Genomic DNA, 23,790 nt, shown 5'->3' with positions numbered 1-23,790 from the left:
AATCACTCCCTGGGTGTGGCTTTTCTTGTTGTCCGAACCTGGGCGGCACGGCTTGTTGGAGTGGGGAAACATCCCTCTAATAACTCTATAACAACTCATGGGTTATAAGAGGGTTGTCTCCCCCTCCAACAAGCCATGCCACCCAAATACAGATGACAAAATAAGCCGTGCCTGGGTGGTGATTTTGGAAATTGCATTCCTCACACGCCATGTCTTAAATAGGTGCTGGCTTATTTTGATTGTGTGAACCAGGACACAGCTCAGAAGCTGTGCGGTGTTGTCTGCCAGATACTTGACCCACCCACCTTGTTTCTGCCATCCCAAGTAGGTAGCAAAAATAGGTGTGGGGGTAAATCAGTCTTTCCTTTAGGGCTGTGCTTTGAAAATACTGAGAAGTAACAAGTAGGATTCTTCCTGGTTCCAAGTGTCTGCAAACTCCAGACAGCTGAGCCTTCCCTCTACTAAGACTTCTTCACATGCCAGAGGAGTTGGGGCTGAGACTAGTCTCTCTCAGCACTAAAGCAAGATAACTATCTCCCCCTTCCAAGCTCTCTGGATTCAGGGGAAATGGAAGGGCATCTCGCAATACGCAGGGATTGGGCGGGGCAGACAGTTGCCGCAGTCATCAGCAGTGAGTGTTTATGGAACCGTGTTAATGGGACTTCCTAATCCGTGGGTTTAGGATTACCGTATTATTGTATCAACATTGTGATCAGTAGTGTGCACTTTTAGTGTTGCTTTGTAAATATCCTTTGTTCTTTTCTGGAATGCTTGAGAAATTCCTAAGATTATATTTAGAAATTTATTGATTGATTGTATACTGCCTGATTTGCTAAAAAGCCATCAAGGTGGTATGCAACTGTTTAAAACAATAAAACTGTAACACAATAAAAACAAGAACATTAAAAACAGTAAAACTACATAATTTAAAGGCTAAATTAAAACGATGAGTCTTCACACCTTTTCTAAAAGCCAGAAAAGTGGGGGCCAATTATAGTTCTTGGAAGAGTGCATTCTGCAGTTCTGGAGAGACACAGGAGAAAGCCCTTTCACACGTGCCCTACAAATGGGCCTCTGTGGGTAATCATGTCTGGTTCCCCTGAGCCTGCTGGTACTTCGTTCTTGAGCATAGATGGTGCCATTTTGGCTGCATAGGAACTGTCGCCTGTGGAATTAAGTCTACTATTTGTACATTTGAATATAGGCGCCTGAGGTTGGCAAGTTCAAATGCTTTACAACTTCTTCAGAACTCTTTGTCAGCCTTCCTCAACCAGGTGCCCTCCAGATGCTTTGAACAGCAACTCCCATCAGCCCTAGCTAACAGGCACAAGGGACAGGGACAATGGGAGTTGTAGGCCAAAACTTATGGAAGGCACCAGGTGGGGAAAAGCTGCTTTATGTTCTCTTTGTAAAGCGACTTCCTTTCCTGCCGAAATAGAAACTACCCTGGCTAAAGAATACTTTTCTCCTGGCATCACTTGTAAAGCAGCAACAGTACCCATTGTGAGCGAGGCTTTGCCAGTGTACTTGGTTGAATCCTTGGTTTGTCTCAAGAGTTTGGCTACAGGTTCATTCATCAAATCCTTTTCCCTATTGCCTACTTTCCTGGTGCTTAACTTGGCATGAAAATGGGGGCAGTTCAAGATCCAGACGGCCCTGATGGGTGGCTGATTCAAGGGCACTTCCAGAAGGGTGTGGTGACTAAGAAGTCCTGGAAAATACTGGTGATTCCAGTGCTGAGTTGTCATATGGGTGTTCACTCTAGAAACTATTGTTGCAAGTGTCGGACGTTGTTAATCATTCTTAAATTAGATGATCACAAGTTTGTGGGTGCAAGAATGAAGTAGGTCACTCTGTGGTTTTTTAATTCTGAATTAGTGAGGAAGAAGTTTTTTTCAGGTGGAGTAATTTGGTGTATATACTCCTGAGTCATTCTAGATAAAGCTGTTGACAACATTTGAGATAGTCTGACAGATCACAAACAAGTGCTCAAATTGTCATGTGCCTGAGCATGTTTATTTGAAGTTGGCTGTGGCCACCATGAGTTTTCAGAGTGGTGTTTTAGAGTTCATTTTGCAGAGGCAAAATGGAAACATTTCTTTTTGGCCAGCAGCTCCAATGTGACATGGGGATAGTGCTACTCTGAAATGGAAGCAGAGTCACTCAAGCCACCATATTGTGTGCCTGATTCCATGTTTTGCATAGGTTTAACCACAGATAAACCAGTCTGGGACTAAGCGGCTTGAATTTCATTTCTTAGAGGAAATCCAGGAGGCAAGCTGCTGCCCTGGGAACATAGGGCAATATCCTCATGTTTTTGGCTCTAAGTTGCCAGGACTCTTTGTCCTGAACATGCACTAGGTTATTTTGGTAGCTTTCCTCTCAGAGTGGGACCTGGCTCCTTTGCCAGCCCATGAGTGCCTGTGGAACAGCTGAGTATATTTAGTCCATGATGACTTGACTGGTTTGTGTAACATGATGCTTCAATGCCTCCTTGACAGGAATCTGTGGTTTATGTTAAAAGAGAGAGATGGTGAAAATGTCTGCAGCATGTGGCTGAACATAAATCTGCTGGAAGCTACACAAGAGCTAGTTTTGTGACTACAAGGCATTTCTATTAAAAACAAAGAGGCCTTCTCCTCTGCTGCTGAAAGATGGGCTTTCATGGAAGATCCCTCAGCTTTGCTATGAGGTGCAGGTGCTTATTCCTGGCTTGGCTCTTGACAGGCAGCACGAATGGTGCTGAAGGCACCAGAGATGGCTCACAATTGGCTTTTCATCTCAATCAAACTTTGCCTGCTTGCTCTTGCCTGCCTGCCTGCCTGCCTGCCTGTCTGTCTGTCTCACACACACACACACAGAGCGCGGTATGTTAGCACTATAACTATTATACACATTTGAAAGGGACTAGCTCAGTTTTGCTATAGACTACAGCCCAGTGCAAACATAATTTCCTAATCTGTTCAGAATAATATAGGTCCTCTGAGAAAAGGGAGCAGAGGAAAGCAGGATGCATTTAAAAAAAAAAAATTATGGGACGGGGAGATTCACATCCAGGAAACATGTTAAGCAGCTGATTATGAAAGAACAAACTCATTAGTGGACTCCATAAAACGCAGTTGGCCACCTTTCCTCTTCCCTTTTCTCTGTGTGACTTTAATTGCGTATTATAGGATGACGTGGCAGTGCATCATATCCCTCTCCTCCTCAAAACAGAGGGCAAGTTAAATGGGCTATTAGTGTTATCCCCTGATGGTATCTCAGGAATGATTTTTCCTTATCTTCATAACTTGGTTTTCTGTTCCTGGAAAGTTGCATCAAAGAAACATACATATGGGGTTGATCCAGATTTATGCTGGATCAACTGTGCTGATGGAAGTGGGCTTCTCTGGACCCTCCTTCCCATGACAGCCACTCCAACCCCCTGAACATGCTACACAGGAAGTCAGGAGAATCTGTTGAATGGGGTGAGCTATGGGGGGATCCCCCCAAATTGGGTGGAGGGACCTTCCATGAGTAGAGTCCTTCCTCTCATGAAAGCTCCCTTCCTCTTGTAGAAGGCAGATCCTGGATCCAACCCCAGAAGTTTTAATGACAAAGACATTTTTGAGGGGCTTATTTTACTAGTCAGATCTTGTGTAACAAAAGCCATGTTAATAAAATAAGCACATCCCAGTAGATATTTCTTCCATGTGTGAATTTAGGTTTTCTTCAAATGGCTTTTTCAGATTTGTCACAGAATGTAGCATAATGAATTGTACACCATTTTGCACTTTATCCCTGGAAATCCAACTGTCTTGCTGACTTTCAGGAGACTGGGCCACCTCCCTGTAGTGCACTGAAGTCCAGTTCTGGACTTCAGTCCAGTTCCGTAGGCTCTGGACTAAAAAAAAAGAGGTAAGCCCTGAATTAAAACCATGACAGTAAACAGGATAGAAAAATAGCAACTTGGAATTAATAGCGTACAATACATTTCAATGGAATATGCACCACTCCTCCTCAAACTCCTGTAATTCACAGAAGAGCCATGGAGCTTGTAGATGCTGCTGGCTGAGCTCCTGTGCTGCTCTAGCTGCTTGGCAAGCTTGGACACACTTGCCTAAGACTGGATCACTTGAGGACATCTTCTGATGCTGCCACGATGCTCTTATCTTGCAATCACAGCATGCACTCCTGCTCTGCTCTCCGCTGCTTAGCATCCTTAGTTAAGGGAAGAAAATGCTCTCAAGGGATATTAAGAAGGGAGATGTCGGGGTAGACACTGAGCCCATAGAATCCCAGAGTAGTTCTGATTCTGAGGAAGAGCAGTCGCTCCTGGGAGAGGAGCACGCTCCTCTTTCCCAAAGCCTACAGCTGACGGAGATTCCTCCCACCAGCATTCCTAGATTAGAAAGCAGTCCAGGGAGTGACCGAGCAGAGATAGCAGACTTGGTGGACGCGCGACGCAAACTCAGAGAGCAGCGCCAGATGGAGGGCGCAGAAAGAAAGCGCAGTGCCCGGTTGGCACGCAAACAACGGCTGCACCCCGGGGATCCAAGGGAAAAGGGGAGGGACTCTCCCTAGTCCTTAAGTTCAGGGGTCTGCCAGTAATTCCCTTTCAAACGGGGACCAACTGTTCCAACTTAGGGCATAGGTACTCTGCTGCTCAGATCTAGTTGCTACCTGTAGAGTTGTTAAGTTATAAAAGAAGAATAAAGCTTTAAAAGGAATCCCTTTGTCTGTGTCTGGACTTGGCTACTAGATTAGACTGAGAGAGGCCTCCAAGGAGCCCTTGACAGGAGGATGTAGAATACCAACAACTCTAAGGTGAAGAGGAAAATGGAAGCCACTTGGAAGTGGGTATGGGAAGACGTTAGAGGTCTCACAAAGAATTGGGAAAATCCATTGTGTCTTGTGGAGGAAAATATAAACAGTAAGAAGATAGATAGATAGATAGATAGATAGATAGATAGATTCCAAAGCAAGCTGATAACTGAAAAGAAGGAATGAATTCCAAGACAGTGGTTGCTGAATAACATTTGTGAAATCAGTGTTTTCTTCCACTTTTGAGAATTTTGCCTCAATTTGGTGGGAAGGAATCTGAAAACTGGTGATGTTCATAGAACTGATGGCCTGGTTGCATCAGTGTAGCACCACCTCTGTGTGTGTAATTTCAGACAATAGTTACATCTATCAAAACAGACGCTCAGTCAATCGGCTCATTGGAATTGGATTTCTGCTACAGAGTGCTACATGGCCTGATAGACCAAGGATTGGTAGCCTATATTTTGCATGCTTTACATGATAGCTTATGCTTCAAGCTTAAAACAATGTTCTTTCTTTTCCACTTACTGTATTTCATCTGGTTTCTACAATAAACAATAGCATTTTGTCATCGAGCTAAAAAACATGCTAAATGAAAATGTATTAGGACAGTCAGAAGTATTTAGTTACCCTAGATATGTACTCCACAGTTTATACCAAGGATGGGTTGTTTATTTTTGTATAGCTACCAGCCCAGTTTGCACGTCACAGAAACCCAGGTTTAAAAAAAAATCTTGGGTTGCTATGGATGACCCAACATGCTAGTTCAAATGTCTCAGTTGCTCCCACTTGGCTTCTCCTGCTAGCAGGAGCAGCTTAACAACCCAGGGAAGCTCCATCCCAGGCTTGGTTAGTATGACATCCAAACCCTCAACTCTTGCTTGTCCAACTCTGGCAAACTGGAGTTGGAATCCAGGGTCCCTAGGCTGTAGACTAATCCTGTTGTTCTTTTTAAATTTGGCCACTGTGCTACTAAGTAAGACCTCAATTGTGGTGCTTTACTATGAACAGTAATCTTGAATGTAGTTCCTTGTTTTACATTCAAATACATGTAATTGTTAAGAAACCGCAATTTGAATATACATCTTAAACTTCATAATCATATTTGATGCAATAATTTCTGGAAGAAATAACAGCTGAAGCTAACTGATAATTGTTGTCCTCCATAGTGTTAAAATCTAGAATGTTTTCCCTATCAGATCTCAAGTAAATAGTGTCTCTCTTCATTTTCTGGCTTGCCTCTCCAGGGCTTGCTTGAATCTGGCATAGGAAACCACATGGAAGTCATCAACCTGTATTTCAAAAATCCTCCTCTTTCCACTAGTATTCTAAGAAATATTAACTACTCCTACTTTCCTCCTTGCTTTATATGAGGGTGCATCTCCATATCTCACTAGCATGATGCAATTCATGAGCATTCCCTGTTCATGCATCCGATAATCCTGTTTGTTCCTGTTGTCAGCCCAACCTTCTTTTAAACTTGTCCTCTGGTGTTCTCCTCTCTTTAGGTTGGGATAAGCATTCCTATGGCTACCATGGTGATGATGGACACTCCTTCTGCTCTTCAGGGACAGGGCAGCCCTACGGCCCCACGTTCACTACTGGCGATGTGATTGGCTGCTGTGTGAACCTCATCAACAACACCTGCTTCTACACAAAGAATGGGCACAGCTTAGGTAGGCAAGCAGACCTTTAGCCCAGCTTTGTATTGTTGCTGAATTACAAACTGAGCAGCTTTAACATATCTCCTAGTTCGAGCTCTAACTTTCAAGACTTCTAGGGAGAAAGAAAAACCAAGAGCGGTAACATGTTGGACTTATTTGTGCTAATGCTAGCAAGTGTGAATAATTTGTGTATTTGTTGGCAACCACTTTACCTTTTTTCTTTTCCATTGCATCATTTCCTCAGCTAACAAGAACTTTTTTTTAATCTTTGATCATTAGAAACAAAAAAATCTTGCATTAGATAGATCTGTCTGCTAGAGAACAGGGTCCACTTCATTGTTTTCTGGTAACAGAACTGTAAAGGACACATTCCCATTTCTTTTGATCTGGAGCATGAGTTCAGGGCACCACGCTGTTGGTCTGCATACACTGAAGCTGAATGACAGCCCCAGTTCTTTGCTGGAGTGAACATATTGCTTTGATGCATGCATATAAGATAGAGATGCAGGGAAGGATCCCAATCAATATTCATACCATGGATTATTGAGTTCATTATGAAATGTCGTAGTAACTAGTCCAAGCGCTATGCCTTGATGGTTTAGATACACACTGAAAGAAATGGCACGCTGTTTCCTTGCACTGTATTTACTGACACATACACTTGATGAATGCTTTCTCTGTTGTCTGAGAGTGTGATGGGATCCACAAGGAAAACCCCAGCTACTTGAACTGCTTCAGAGATGCTTTGTGAATACCAGACCTTCTAAAGTATGATGCCCTTTCTTTAGCTAGAAAGTACATTTCTAATATCCAGTTATTCATGCTGTATCTTGCATGGATGCTGGACCTGGCATATTCTGTGACCCAGAAGCAGGGCTTGTGGTCTTCAGGCAGCACCTTGAAAGAGGGAATTGGTGTCTGAATGGTGCAGCAAGACTTTTTAAAACATTGGCCCGGGGAACATATGCTGCTCTATTTCAAGCAGCATAATGCTTTAGGTCAGCACTGCCTAGAAGTGCCAGTGATGTTTCAAGAAAATTCTGTGTGCAGATGATGCAAGGTAGTTAACATGTGCATAAATTGAATCTGCATTTTGGTGTGGAGCTAACATTGGCCCGATGGGGCTTATTCATTGCTTGTTTGTCCCAGAATGCTAGGCGCTACCTGATACCTGCAACACCTACCACTGACTCATTGACCTGGTTAACACAACATGACAGCCCATTGGTCAAACAACCCATGGGCTATTGTGCATGAGCAGGAGAGAGTGGATGCACTGTCTGTGGCATGCCAACCACTTCTGCTTTTACTGGGCAATCCACGAGTGGCTCTGCCATAGGTTGCTTAGCATGTTGTTCGAACAGCTGGGTTGTTTAGAGGCTAAACAACCCTGCTGTTAACCCATGGCTTGTTGTTGGGTTACCTGCTCGGTTGTTTAGCCCCTAAACAACCCTGCTGTTCGGGTTCAGACAGCACGCTAAGCAACCTATAACAGGACCATTTGTGGGTTGCTGAGGAAAAGCGGAAGTGGTGGGTGTGCTGCAGGTAGTGTGTCCGCTGTCTCGCGTTCATCCCCAGTTGCCCATGGGTTGTTCAACCCATGGGCTGTCATGTCACGCAACCTGGCCCATTCTGTCTGCAGTCCTCATTTTATCCCCATTTTGGAACTAAGCTTATCTTGAAAACCTCATGGCCACAACATCTGGCCTAATTTTTGAACATTTCTCTTTCTCTCCCCCTGCCACCCCCGCCCCATCCCTGGTCTCTTCTGAAACATAGCTTGCTGAAGGGTTCTGGGGAACTCAAAAGCTTGCACAATCTTCTGTGGCATTTTGGTTGGTCTTAAAAAATGATATTTCCTAATTGTGAATTTTGGATTCCCTGAGTGTTTTTGATGTTTTACTCAGAATATTTTTTTATGAACCTTTGCCAAGTTCTGCATCAAATACAACTCCAATCGAAGGACTGAGATGTCAGTTCTATAGTAAAGGCACTCCACGTGCCTAAATTCATCCTAGGACTACAACACATTTTAGTCAGACGTTTCTGCATCCCTTTGTTGATATTGTATGGGTAATGTCCATCTCTGCAAGTGCATATTGTGGTTTAGCTAATTCTGGGTGCAGTCTCTGAGGCTAAAGCATTTGGGGCTTTTTAGCGGAGGGAAAAATGACAAGAGTGCAACCCTATGCATTTTTAGAAAGAAAAAGTCCTACAAGTCCTGGCATTTCCCAGCCAGCTGGGAGTTGTAGGATTTTTTCCCATGTAAACATGCATGGGGTTGTGCCCTAAGAGGCTAAGCTAGGGAGATGTAAGACACGGTAGAGGCTTATAAAAGTTTACATGGTTTGGCAAAAGTATCCGGAGGCCTTTTTACTCTCTCAGTACTAGATTTTGTACTACCAGTGAAATTAATTGGTAATAGATTTGGGGAAGACGAGAGAAAGTACTTCTTTACACAACACCTAATTAACTTTTGGAATTCACTGCCACAAGATGTGGTGAAGGCCGCTGAATTAGATGGCTTTAAAAGGAAACCAGGCTATGATTCAGTTTGCACATCACAGCAGCATTTCCTGGGTTGTTTAACATAGAAATAGGGATGAGCGGACCATGCAAGCCATTTCTGCTTTTAATTCATTGTTTTGTAACATGTGAACTCAGAAACTTTGGGTTGTTTATGGGTTGAACAACCCAGAGTTAACCCAACAATAATCCATATGGATAGGGATGTGGAGAAAGTGGTAGGACGACATTTTTCTACCTTTCTCATAATACAAGAACCCGGGTGATCCCATGAAGCTGATTGGTAGGACAGATAAAAGGAAGTACTTCTTCACACAGCGCATAATTAAACTATGGAATTCACTTCCACAAGATGTAGTGATGGCCACCAATTTGGATGGCTCTAAAAGGGGACTAGAAATTCATGAAAGATAAGGCTGTCGATGGCTACTAGTCCTGATGACTATATGCTGCTTCCAGTATCAGAGGCAGTATGCCTATGTATACCAGTTTCTGGGGAACATGGGCAGGAGGGTGCTGTTGCACTCATGTCCTGCTTGTGGGTTTCCCGTGGGAGCTGGTTGGTCACTGTGTGAACAGAATGCTGGACTAGATGGACCCTTGGTCTCATCCAACACAGCTCTTATGTTCAGATGTCCTGTTACCAGACCTTTAAGCTTTGTTCTTATGGATTGCTTTGTTGAAAGGAGGATTTTTCTCTTTGAAAAGGGAAGAAAAACGATATAGAGGCCTTCTGTTCCTGAGTCTGCTGTTGCTGGGGAGCATGTGCTTTTGGAGCATCCAAATTACTTATTTTAACAATCAAATGCTATATTGCAATCACATTAGCACTCATGTTTTTTAATACCCCATCCCCCTGTATAGTGCTTGTTGTCCTCTCCAGGCTGCAGCATCGTTGGCCTGTACATGTTAAAGCTGCTGTGCTTGGCTAAAACTGGAAGCAGTCTGTCCTGAGATGCTCCTATTTTGGTGACAGCTTTCTACATGCCTGTAGAACAACTGTGTCACCAGAGATGGGCAGCCTGTCGTGCAAACCCCAATTAGGGTTAAGTGCACAGGGAGTTGTCCTGGCAGGAAGGGAGAAAGAGGGTGAGTTATCCTTCCTGGTAATATGAATGTCTGTAGTATATTCTTGGACAGATGCAGATGGCCCATAATGGTGTGTGTGTGTGTGCGCGTGCGCGCATGCGCGCGCGTAAAATTCCAGTGATAGGATGTTGCACTATAGATGGCAATGATCCTACTAGAAATGCAGTGCTGTCTCTGAGTTATGTTGATTTATGTAATACTCAGTATATTACTTGATCTCTGTTGTTGTTCAGTCGTTCAGTCGTGTCCGACTCTTCGTTAACCCATGGACCATAGCACGCCAGGCCTTCCTGTCCTGCGCTCTCTCCCGGAGCGTGCTCAAGTTCATATTCATTGCATCGGTGATGCTATCTAGCCATCTCATCCTCTGCCGTCCCCTTCTCCTTTTGCCTTCAGTCTTTCCCAGCATCAGGGTCTTTTCCAGAGAGTTTTCTCTTCGCATTAGGTGGCCAAAATATTGGAGCTTCAGCTTCAGTATCTGTCCTTCCAATGAGCACTCAGGGTTGATTTCCTTTAGGATGGACTGATTTGACCTCCTTGCAGTCCAGGGGACTCGTAAGAGTCTTCTCCAGCACCACAGTTCGAAAGCATCAATTCTTTGGCGCTCAGCCTTCCTTATAGTCCAGCTCTCACAGCCATACATTACTACTGGGAAAACCATAGCTTTGATTAGACGGACCTTTGACGGCAAGGTGATGTCTCTGCTTCTTACTATGCTGTCTAGGTTTGCCATAGCTTTCCTCCCAAGGAGCAAGCGTCTTTTAATTTCATGGCTACAGTCACTGTCTGCGGTGATCTTGGAGCCCAAGAAAGTAAAATCTGTCCCTGCTTCCATTTCTTCCCCTTCTATATGCAGGAAGTGATAGGGCCAGATGCCATGATCTTAGTTTTCTTAATGTTGAGTTTCAAACCAGCTTTTGCACTCTCCTCTTTCACCCTCAACAAGAGGCTCTTTAGATCCTCTTCGCTTTCTGCCATTAGGGTGGTATCGTCTGCATATCGGAGGTTGTTGATAATTCTCCCAGCAATCTTAATTCCGACCTCTGATTCATCCAACCCAGCATTTCTCATGATGTACTCTGCATATAAGTTAAATAAGCAGGGTGACAATATACAGCCTTGTCGTACTCCTTTCCCAATTTTGAACCACTCGGTTGTTCCATGTCTGGTTCTTACTGCTGCTTCTTGACCCTCGTACAGGTTTCTCAGGAGACAGGTAAGGTGGTCTGGTACTCCCATCACTTTCAGAATTTGCCACAGTTTGTTGTGATCCACACAATCAAAGGCTTTAGCGTAGTCAATGAAGCAGAAATAGACGTTTTTCTGGAATTCTCTTGCTTTCTCCATGATGCAGCGAATGTTGGCGATTTGATCTCTAGTTCCTCTGCCTCTTCGAAACCCAGCTTGTACTTCCGGTAGTTCTCGGTTCGCATACTGCTGAAGCCTAGCTTGTAGGATTTTGAGCATCACCTTGCTGGCATGTGAAATGAGCGCAATTGTGCGGTAGTTTGAACACTCTTTGCCATTGCCCTTCTTTGGAATTGGAATGTAAACTGACCTTTTCCAGTCTTGCGGCCATTGTTGAGTGTTCCAAATTTGTTGGCATATTAAATGCAGCACTTTAACAGCATCATCTTTTAGGATTTTAAATAGCTCAGCTGGAATACTGTCATCTCCACTAGCTTTGTTGTTAGTAATGCTTCCTAAGGCCCACTTGACTTCACTCTCTAGGATGTCCGGCTCAAGTTCAGTGACCGCACTATCATGGCTATCAGGGTCATTAGGATCTTTCCTGTATAGTTCTTCTGTGTATTCTTTCCACCTCTTCTTAATCTCATCTGCTTCTGTTAGGTCCCTGCCTTCTTTGTCCTTTATCATGCCCGTCTTTGCACAAAACGTTCCCTTGAGATCTCCAATTTTCTTGAAGAGATCTCTAGTCTTTCCCATTCTGTTGTTTTCCTCGATTTCTTTGCATTGTTCATTTAAGAAGGCCTTCTTGTCTCTCCTTGCTATTCTCTGGAACTCTGCATTCAGTTGGGTATATCTTCCCCTTTCTCCCTTGCTTTTCGCTTCCCTTCTTTCCTCAGCTACTTGTAAAGCCTCATCAGACAGCCACTTTGCTTTCTTGCATTTCTTTTTCTTTGGGATGGATTTCGTTGCTGCCTCCTGAACAATGTTATGGACCTCCGTCCATAGTTCCTCAGGCACTCTGTCTATCAGGTCTAATCCCTGAAATCTATTCCTCACCTCCACTGTATATTCATCAGGGATATGATTTAGGTCATACCTGAACGGTTTAGTGGTTTTCCCTACGTTCTTCAATTTAAGCCGAAATTTTGCAACAAGAAGCTCATGATCTGAGCCACAGTCAGCTCCAGGTCTTGTTTTGTCTGACTGTATAGAGCTTCTCCATCTTTGGCTGCAAAGGACATCATCAATCTGATTTCGATATTGACCATCTGGTGATGTCCATGTGTAGAGTCGTCTCTTGTGCTGTTGGAAAAGAGTGTTTGCTATGATCAGCGTGTTCTCTTGGCAAAACTCTATTAACTTTTGTCCTGCTTCATTTTGTACACCAAGGCAATGCGTGCCTGTTATCCCAGTGATTTCTTCACTTCCTACTTTAGCATTCCAATCCCCTATGATGAAGAGGACATCTTTTTTTGGTGTTAGTTCTAGAAGGTGTTGTAGGTCTTCATAGAACCAATCAACCTCAGCTTCTTCGCATCAGTGGTTGGGGCATAGACTTGAATTACTGTGATGTTGAATGGTTTGCCTTGGATTCGTACTGAGATCATTCTATCATTTTTAAGATTGTACCCCAGTACTGCTTTTCCCACCCTTTTGTTGACTATGAGTGCTACTCCATTTCTTCTAAGGGATTCTTGCCCACAATAGTAGATATGATGGTCACCTGAATTAAATTCTTCCATGCCTGTCCATTTGAGTTCACTGATTCCTAAGATGTCAATGTTCAATCTTGCCATCTCATGTTTGACCACCTCCAGCTTACCTTGATTCATTGATCTGACATTCCAGGTTCCTAAACAATATTGTTCTTTACAGCATCGGATTTTCTTTTCACCACCAGACACATCCACAGCTGAGTGTCCTTTTGGCTTTGGCCCAGCTGCTTCACTCTTTCTGGCGCTACTTGGAAATACCCTCTGCTCTTCCCCAGTAGTATATTGGACACCTTCCGACCTGAGGGGCTCATCTTCCAGCGTCATCTCTTTTAGCCTTGTGATACGTTCCATGGGGTTTTCTTGGCAAGAATACTGGAGTGGGTTGCCATTTCCTTCTCCAGTGGACCACATTTTGTCAGAACTCTCTGCCATGACCTGTCCGTCTTGGGTGGCCCTGCACGGCATAGCTTATGGCTTCACTGAGTTATGCAAGCCCCTTCGCCACAACAAGGCAGTGATCCATGAAGGGGTACCTGATCTTACCAGGACAGAATAAAATGGCTGTTACGTAGAATGTCCTATGTTAGTGCCAGAAACTTAACTTTGCTTCCCTTCTCCACAAGTACCTGTATGTCCTGTTAAAGCCTGTCTTAAAATCTGCAATGCACTGTCAGCGGACTTTCCATAGGACAGAAATGGCTCATGGGTGTTGCTTCATTAAGGGCACAAAAAGCTTTTCTGTATGTGTACTTTGAAGGCATCTGTGAGAAGTGCAATGTGCAACCTGATGGTTAATACCTTTTGCTGTGGGGTTTCTCTGAATAGAGGACGCTGTAGGGGGTATAATGTAGGTCCCTGCATGTCTGCAGAATCTGCCCTATACAAGTAGCTTGAAACCTGATAATCTCAGAACTGTTTCCGGTGTTACGGTTGTACCCTCTTGTTACAATGACCTTCTTAGTGTGGCTTGAATGATTAAGACACTCTTTTAATTGTGGAGGGAATCAGCTGGTTTCCATTTATCTCTAACGCAGTGTTGGGGAGTCTTTTGTCAGTCCTGTGTGGACAGATTCCAGCAGTGGGCAGGGCCAGAGCCAAAAGTGGGCAAGGCCACCCCTGCTCTTTCTTTCTGCCACCCTATTTCTTTTTTTTTATATGACACCACCACTTCCCCTCTCCTCACAACAGGCTCCCAGAGGAGGCACTGATTCCTCTTGCCAGAAGTCTCAACTAATCACTTGCAGAGAGCGTTTGAACTTAGGCAGAAGGCCGCAGTTTGCCCACCCCACACTGGAGAGTGGAAGTGTACATGCCTCAAAACTGTTCCAGAGTGACACATTTCTCTTAAAATAATGGATCTCTACATTCTCATGTGAAGTTTCTTAGCTTTCATTTTAAGAAAAGGTATTAAACTGTTGAATGGTGGTGATTGCTTTTTTTAAATTGGATTTATGAAGCACCATCCATGTTCATGGCATTTAAGACAGTAAGAAAAATGAGGTAGGTCCCTGCCCCAAGGAGCTTAAAATGTAAACTTTGTCAGTGAAGGATGTGGCAGTGGGTGGAAAGGGAAAAGCCTAGATAGCAGGATGAATATGCACAAGTGCAGTTGCAGGCACCCAGGCTTCCTTGAGCAGAGAAAGTAATGATTGCATCCACCTCTTTTTAGCTAACATCTTAAACTAGAAGGGGTGGACTTCCCACGCCTTGAGTTGCATTTACCATATCTTCTCCTACACTTTAGCCCTTGATTCTGACATTCCGACATATATATTAAAGAAGCAAATCCAAAAACTTGGATTTTGAAGAGTACAAAGTATGCGCACGTGTGTGTGTGTTCGTCTTCTCCTTACAGGAGAGACTGAGAAAGTCTCTTCTACTCATGCAAGAGAATGAAGTGGGAGTGCTGAGGAAGCAGAAGGGGCAGGACCATTTTCTACAGCAGATGGGGGGGGACAGCATTCAGAAGCTGTCCAGTTCTGAATGCTGCTCCTCCACATAAAACTTACAAATATGAAACAGGGAGAAAAGGTTCTGGCCCAGCTGGTGTGCCAACTTTTTGATTTGCTGTCTGCTGCAGTTTGAAGGGGGGCAACTCTGCCAGCACGTTTGTTTCGCTGCAGCCATCTGTAGGGATGCATTTTTTCTCCTCCTGCCTCAACTTAGCTTCCTTCGATGCTCTGTGTGGCATCTTGAAGCATTTCTGCAGTTATATGCACAACAGAGACATTCTCCTCTTGTGCAGCTCTGGCTCCCTCCTATCAGCACACTGTTGGTTGTTCAGGTATCCATGCACACACACATTTCTGCATCTCCTTTCTGTAGCATTCCCTTAAAGGAACAAACACCAAAGAAATCACTCCGAAAAACCATTTTTTAAAGCTCTGGAAGTAAACCCTCTCCTTAGTTTAATAGGATTTCCTGTGCAGGAGAAGTCCTAGCTCTGCTCCTCAGTGTGTGTTCTTTCGACACAAAACCCCTTCACTCTGGTGTAGTTCTCATGGCGGCCATGTATGTTGAGAATCAGGTGTGGGTCTGTATCTGAGAATATATTGGCAACTCAACGTGTTCTGATAGTGAATAATGAATTAAACCTCTTTGTGAAAGCTCTAATTTGGGCCTATGTTGAACATTAATCTGAGGAACATAGGCTGCAATCCTATATACACTTACGAGGGAGTAAGACATACTGAACACAGTAAGATATACTTTTGAGTAAGCCGGCATAGTATTGCACCGTGAGGCTTCTTGATGGTCACAGGAGATGGGAATGCACGGGAGACCCTGCTTCACACTTGCACATTGCTTCTACTAGGCCCAGCCTGGAATCTGATGATAACTTGTAGTATGTGTAACAAGTTAAAGTTGTAGGCAAATGGGGAAAAATCCTTTGTCTTAATTCTAATATTTTTCCCCCCACAGGTATAGCCTTTACAGACCTCCCTGTAAGTACAACTATTTTCAGTATTTTAATGAAATATGCCAATTGAAGGGAGGGGGAAAGTGACTGGGATGTACTAACGTCTTCTCTTTGCCGTGCCATCTGGAAGTGGTTAGTATTAGGAAGGCTTGCTTGCATTGCAGTCAGGGTTGGGAAGTTTCTCAGAGAAACTAGATTCAGAAAGAGTGCTGGTAATTATCAGGCTTTTCCTAGGATTTACTGGGAAACTAAATCATTAACATAACAATTAAAACTTTGGAAGACCTTTAGCGATTTTAATAGTTTTGCAGGAATATGGCCTGCTTCTTTAAAAGAAGCAAAACAAAACCTGAGCCTAAAATAAAACAAGACTTTTATGTTCATCTTGGCTGCCTCAAGCAAACTAAAAATAGCTTAAGTTAGTGAATTGTTAAGCAATGTACATTCTCTAAAGACACAATGGGGAATTCCCAAGTTCTGGAATGTTCCGTTCTATTTGTGCCATACAAACTACTTCTGCGATCCAGGCAGTTCTTTGTCTCTTGGGTTCATTGGTTGAAGTGAAATCCAGCAACTGACCTTAATGGTCCTGGTGAATCAAGTCATGCTGTCCTTTTCAGCTCGAGCAAAGATGCAAGACCACTTGACCCCTTTCAGGGGGATTTTGAGAGAGATAGTCCTCTGAGGGCTGTTTGTTCTCTGGTGCTTTGTACATGAATGCCGGTATGGATTACAAAATACACGTGTGTTGGTTCAGATGGAAACACTCTGACCTGGTTCACACGTAGCAACAACCCTGAGTATGGGTTGTCATTGCATTGTGGGTTGTTGTTTAGTCATGGGTTGTCATTATGTACAAACCCTGTGCTATGATTTAACCCTGCGCTATAGTTAAACCATAGGGCAGAGTTCACATGTAATGACAACCCACAACTTAACCCATACTCATCCCAGTGGCAGCTGGTGGCTAATGAGGCCGGAGGGGCAAAAAGCAAGTATAAAAGGTGAAGCCAAAGGGTCACCAAATTGTAAAAATCCCCAAGCATCCCCAGCACGCTAAATTGACTTTTAAAAATACACAGGCACCCAAAGTATCCTAAATTGATATTTTTTTAATTCCCACCACACAAGCATGAGAAATGGCCTTTCAGGACATATATTTAAAGCAGCAGACTTCCCGCCGCCGCTGGATTAAATCAAGTGGGGAAAAAACTCCAATGGAGGCTTTTCTTCTTTTAAACCCTCGTGTGAGGGGTGGAATTTCATGACGAAAATGGGGGGAGGGAGATTCCCCCCCCTTCCAGAGCACTGTGGCCTCAATCTGAATTGAGGCTCTGGGCGCTTAAATAAAATTAGGATAACCCTATCTGAACTGGCTTCTCTTGCTCTGAAAGGCGAGTGGGTGGGAGACAAGGCTCAAGTGCTGCAGCAGCCCTTGGGAGGGAAGGGGTTCTTTCTGATTGGCTGCCCCTGTCAATCCCTGTGATGAGGGCTAATTTGCATTTTAAAATGGTGGCTGATGGGGGAGCATGCTCTCCAGGAAGGGTTTCCCCACACAGGGAAAATGCCAGATTAGGCATGTGCAGTTGCCAAAATGATGTGATTTTCTTTCCTGGTCCCACAGCAGCAGCCGGCACACGATGCCATGCTTCAGCCAAACTTAAGTTGTTTACTTGTGTTTTTCATGGGAGAGTGGCGTTGGGGGCAGGGCTGTGCTGCCTTTTGACAGGCACCGCCCCTGACTCAAGCCATACTCTGGGTTGTCGTTACGTGTGAACCAGGCCAGTATGTTTGTGTCAATTGCTTTCCTCTTTAAAAATACACAGTGAGGTGATCTTGTATACCGCTCATGTCTTTGATAAAGGGAAAAGCAGAAACATATCACCATGCACTTTTCAAGCCCAATATAATGCATATATTTTGTACTTTCGCATCAGCACCCGAGTATAAAATGCCATGTAATAAGTAGCCCTTGAATGCAGAACAAGCCCCTAAAAAGTGAGTAGATCACAGGCTGAAAGAACATTTTACAAATCCTGTGGAAGGAACAGACAGAGACCAGAACCATTGATGACATAGGTTGAGCATATGCAAGTGTTGCAATACCAAATAGAAGTTTGAGTTTGTAGATGGCATAAGAAAACAATTTTTAATATTTTAAAGTTTCTTGAAAGGCAAAGCAAGGAAGAAACCTTCTGGGTCCTTTCTGGCTTGAAATCTTTGGATATAACTGAATTGCAGTCCACTTTGCTGGGTCATGAATATTGACAAACAAAATCTTTGAGGCCTTCTGTTTCTGCCTGTGTTTGTACATGGAGTGGGTGTTTGTCTTGCTATATGCAATAATGATTCCTTTCTTATTCCCCGCCCACCCCCTTATGAGTGAAGATTTAAGAACTGTTACATAAATATAAGGCAGATGTCCAGGATATACCAGAGAAGCATTTTCTAGCTGTTGATACCATGATTTATTTTGGAGGCCAAGGAGATGAGGTTTTCATTGCTATTATCAATCTGGTTATTTCTCTGCTCTGTCTGCTGCTGCATTCAGACCTGTGATCTGCTTTTCAGATTATTTGTATGTAGCATTTGTTTCTTTCAGAAAGAGTTAATGGGGCTGTTCACATAACACACTAACCCACACTCAGTGGTTGAACCACGGGTTGTTTGTTGAATCATGGGTTAGCATGTTGTTGCAGCATGTTTTCTGCAGGGTGGGTTATCGTGTTGTCTGAATAAAGCCAGGGTGGCTTGTTAACCATGCGGTATGGCTTATTAACCACCTTGAACAATCCAACAACAAACCATGGGTTCTTAAGGTGGCTTGTTTGAGAAAATAAGCCACACTTCATGGTTAACAAGCCAACCTGCCTGCATTCAGACAACATAACCCACAGTTCAACGAACAACCCACATCAACCAGTGAGTGTGGGTCTGTGTGTTGTGTGAAGAGCCCCAGTGATCAGTCCAAGGACCAGTGGAGAAACAAGGCCTCCTTGTAAATGCAAGATTAGATTATTGCAGTGTTCACTATCACTTTTAAGGTACTTCTCTGTTTTCTAGCATGTCACTGCCCTGGCTAGTTCTCTCCCTGATTTGCTTCCATGTCTTGCAGTGCATCTAAAAATTGGTACTCAACCTGCCCATATACTGTGTCATGCTGATCTTTTATATTCTTCCCTTTGGCCAGCCCCTTCTCCACAAGGGTTCTGGATGAAAGAATAGACTGCTCCATCTTCTAGATGATGAAGTTGGTTAGTGCACATGGTCTTCCACATGTTCCAGAGCTAGGACATATTGACTTCTGCAGTGGAACAGAAATTAAGTCAGTGCATAGTTGAGAATGCTTCTCCTATGTTAACAAGACCTTTTGTGCAGTTGTCTGCAAGTCTGTGGCAACTTTGCCTACATTAAACTTGACTTACACTTATGTGCACCTCATAGGCATAATGACAGTCTGCTACGTGAGAACTCTTCTTTCCGTTACTGTTTAATAGCAAGAAAAGTCCTTGATCTCCAGTCTCTCGAACTTCAAGCTGCTCTTTATGTAATCCTCCCCAGTACATCAACCTTCTCATTGCAGTCATTCTCTTGTTTGAAAGAGTGTTGCCCAAATCTTATTGTTTTAGCTCTTCAACCTCCCTTCTGCCTGTACACTGGACTTCTTGATTCCACTTATACAGGTCTCTTCAAGATAGCTGCAGGGTCTCTATTGCACCCCACAAGCCAGACCTGCCAATTCTTTGGAGCTTCAATTCTTCACACCTGTTCTTAACTGTGTGTTGCAGGTGACAGTGAATTTATTTTCTGGTGAGCTCCATTGCTATAATATCACTTGAATTCAAAATCAGCAGTGAAGGAGACAGGAAAAATATTGTCTTCTCTTGAGTAGTGCCAGGAAAGACTTTGGATTAAAACCATCCTGTGAGTAACTGGTAGACTGACCCAGTCAGATGTAATCTTTTGTTCTGTTCTGAAACTGATGCCATGCTGAATAGGGTACCCTTTCCCTATCTTTTAATATCATCCTCATCCCCACGTTATACATGTCTGGATAGGCTGTACAGAAGCTGGGGCCACATCCGTTCAGCAAAAGCTCAATGGTCTTGCTCCCCCCTGGTGGTGTGAAAAGTAATGCAGTTCCAAACTGAAAATATTTCTTATTGGAAAAAGGTGAAGCGTGTATGCCAAAGACATAAGAGTGATCCGGTAGACATCGTTTACTTGGACTTCCAAAAGGCTTTTGACAAAGTCCCTCACCAAAGACTCCTGAGCAAACATAGCAGTCATGGAATAAGAGGCCAGGTCCTCTTATGGATCAGTAACTGGTTAAAGAACAGAAAGCAGAGAGTAGGAATAAATGGTAAATTCTCCCAATGGAGGGAAGTAAATAGTGGGATACAGATAATACACAGGGATCTGTATTATTACAGGGATCTGTATTAGGACCAATGCTTTTCACCTTCTTCATAAATGATCTGGAATTAGGAGTGAGCAGTGAAGTTGCCAAGTTTGCCAATGTCACAAAATTATTTAGGGTGGTTAAAACAAAAAGGGATTGTGAGGAGCCCCGAAAGGATCTCTACCAACTGGGAGAATGGGCATCTAAATGGCAAATGCAGTTCAATGTAAGCAAGTGTAAAGTGATGCACGTTGGGGCAAAAAATCCCAGCTTCAAGATTGACCTGATGGGATCTGAGCTAGCAGTTACCAATCAAGAAAGAGATCTTGGGGTTGGGGTGGACATCTTGAGGAAAATGTCAACCCAGTGTATGACTGCTGTAAAAAAGGCAAACTCTATGTTAGGCATAATTAGGAAAGGAATTGAGAATGAAACTGCCAATATCATACTGCCCTTATATGGTGTGACCACACTTAGAATACTATGTATAGTTCTGGTCATTGCACCTAAAAAAAAAGATACTGTAGAGCTGGAAAAAGTGCAGAAGAGAGCAACTAAAATGATCAAGGGGCTGGAGCATCTCCCCTATGAGGGAAGGTTACAACTGCTGGGATAGTTCAGCTTGGAAAAAAGGAGGGTAAGGGGAGACATGATAGAGATATACAAAATTATTCATTGTTTGAAGAATGTGGATAGGGAGACAAACTGAAAATACTTTCTCCCTCTCTTATAATAACTCAGGGTTATCCCATGAAGTTCATTGGTGGGAGATTCAGGACAGATAAATGAAAGTACTTCTTCACACAGCGCCTAGTCAAACTATGGAATTTGCTACCACAAGACATAGTGATGGCCACCAATTTGGATGGCTTTAAAAGGGGTTTAGACAAATTCCTGGAGCAGAAGGCTATCGGTGGCTACTAATTATGATGGCTATATGCTACCGCCACTACCAGAGACAGTGAGTACACCAGTTGCTGGGGAACGTGGGCAGGAGGGTGCTGATGCACTAGGGTCCTGCTTGTGGGTTTCCTGTGGGCAGCTGGTCGGCCCCTGTGTGAACAGAATGCTGGACTAGATGGACCCTTGGTCTGATCCAGCATGGCTCGTCTTATGTTCTTACATCACAATATTTCCAGGAAGTCACTTGATTTCAGAGGGTGCTTAATCATAGCTTAACCCTAATACAGGTGATGGTAACTGCATGGGTTCTAGTTTTATTAGTGATGATGTTATGTTCCAATAGCTGCAGCACTCCAGGGTTTGTAACGTTAGTCCCAAGGAAATATAAATACTACTAATTGTGTGTCTAAAAGTGGGTTTTAGAGTCAGGAAAATTCCTTAGTGTGCACTGTTGGAGTACTGGATTCAAGAGAGAAAGGGCATTCAAGAAATGGATGCCTTAGCAACTTCTAGTCTGCAAAACCAAAACAGCACCACGAGCGTTTCTGAATGAAGATTGGGAATACTGCACAGAAATGTGGACAAACTCCATAGAAGGCCAACTGTAAGTGATTAGAGCGAGTAAATGGGAAAGTGAATGAGTATGTAGGCTGGAACCCCAACCTGTGAAGAGTACCGGTATTCACTGACTGGCATGACTTCTTGGAAAGGAAATGTAAATATGGGTGAAATAGTGTCTTCCAAAGCACTTGAGGTCTTGTCTTGTAGCTCTGGTATACTTCAGGCCGGCCTTCCCCATCATGGCTCCCTCTAGATATTTTGGCTTACAACTCCCATTAGCCCCTGCTGGCATGGCCAATGCTCAGGGATGATGGGAGTTGTGCCCTCCAGATGTTTTGGCCTATAAGGTTGGGGAAGGCTGCTTTAGGCCATGTGATAGCAAGTAAGGCTACTTCCTCATAGTTCCTGATGTGTTATTCCTCTGCTTGTGGAGCGACCTTTGATTTCTGTAGGATATTTAAAAGGTCACCTGTGACTGTGGATTTCCATTTGGGTTGAACTAGAAAATCTTGCCTGCTTCCAAGTGCTGGAAGCAGTTCTCTTCCAGTTCTCTTTATCAGCTTTTCTTTCTAAGCAGCCTTCCCTTTCTCCTAACTGGGGTGCCCTTGAAGGCCTACCCCACAAAGTGCTTGTTTCTTTCCCAAAGGTGTGTCAGTGTGTATTTACAAAGTGTATTTCCCACAGGTAACTGGCTAAAATAGCATAAAGGCAAGGGGTAGTTTTGGAGGCTTTGGAGCAAATGGAGAATATTCAGTTCAGCCTTGACAAATTATTGGAACACTTTCTGTGACTGTCTTTGGGGAGAGTGCACTTTATACCATGATCTGCTTCATTTCTACTGTCTGTTTCTAGGAAGACTGAAGAGCCCTGGAGAAATGTGCAATCTCTTTACAATTGTCTGTGTGTTTAATTTTTCTCTTTCACCCCTAAACTATTGTTGGAAGTCACAAAAGATCCAAAAACTCTCAATTCTATGTAAAAAATGTTGTTTGTACCTAGACTTGGTTCCTTACAAATTGTTCTCCATGATGTGCTTTGTGCACAGTATCCATCACATCTGTCTGTCCCAGAGGCTTCATTCAAGCTTCCTCTGAGAAGATTAGAGAGAAATTTATGTTTTTGCTTTCTTCCATAAAGGGCCCAGGGTTTTAACTTGGGTTTCTTCCTTTGGCAGGCCAATCTGTATCCTACTGTGGGGCTCCAGACGCCTGGAGAGATAGTGGATGCCAACTTTGGGCAGCAGCCTTTTGTGTTCGACATTGAAGATTATATGAGAGAGTGGCGAGCAAAGATTCAGGGCACCATTAAGAGGTTTCCCATAGGTGACCGGCTAGGTGAATGGCAAGCCATGCTGCAGAAGTGAGTGGGAGCTTTGATTTCTTTCAACTTGAAGCTTAATTTAAACCAACACTTGCTGTAGAATTGCCTGTGATAAAAGGTACATTCCCCACCCCTCTTCCGTTATGTTGGTCTCCTTTGTGCCTGATGAGCGATGTGGTGTTGGTTAGGTTCTTTAATGGGAAGGAGGAAGAAATTTGCTGGCTGCTTGCCCTGCACCTGTTTTGCTGTTAGTTGTGTTTGAAAACATCAACCGTACAGGCCTGATCTTCGGTAGCGATCCCCGAGTGATGTGCTGCTTTTAGAAACCTGCTTGACTTGACCATTTTTTTAGCCCCTCTGGGGACAAATCACTACCATCTGAGGGATCCAGATGTGAAGAGAAGATACAATGATTTGGAGAAGGATAACAACTTTAGTTATCCGTGTCCCAGGAAGAAATAAGAGAAAGTAAGGTATTATACAGATATCGCTCCTGAGCAGAATGGTAGTAGTGATGAAAATCTGATTATTCCTGCTTCCTGTAAAAGAGAAAATCTAGAATCTAGATTATAAATTAAGCTTGACAAAATCAACAAGCAGCCCGTTTTAATACTCACCCCCTTCTATAATCTATTGCCTTGGGATTTTTTTATTTATTTAAAGGTTTTTCCACTGGCCTTCAATTAAAACGTTTTA

At 43.5% G+C, this 23,790-nt stretch overlaps 1 protein-coding gene across 1 annotated transcript in view; it reads left to right on the top strand.

Annotated features, from left to right (window-relative positions):
* RANBP10 (RAN binding protein 10) overlaps window positions 1-23,790 on the top strand; it is a 55,499-nt gene that overhangs the window by 15,363 nt on the left and 16,346 nt on the right. The window contains exons 4-6 of the mRNA XM_084813207.1: window positions 6,312-6,479; window positions 15,911-15,933; window positions 22,949-23,133. Of these exons, the coding sequence (XP_084669333.1) occupies window positions 6,312-6,479; window positions 15,911-15,933; window positions 22,949-23,133 (376 nt within the window). The remainder of the gene's footprint in view (window positions 1-6,311; window positions 6,480-15,910; window positions 15,934-22,948; window positions 23,134-23,790) is intronic.

The sequence above is a fragment of the Heloderma suspectum genome, chromosome 8 (genome assembly GCF_057233095.1).
Source record: "Heloderma suspectum isolate Gila_16-S chromosome 8, 16-S_ref, whole genome shotgun sequence".
Taxonomy (NCBI): domain Eukaryota; kingdom Metazoa; phylum Chordata; class Lepidosauria; order Squamata; family Helodermatidae; genus Heloderma; species Heloderma suspectum.
Note: the sequence above shows the minus strand (reverse complement) of the source record. Positions and strands in the feature narration are given on the sequence as shown.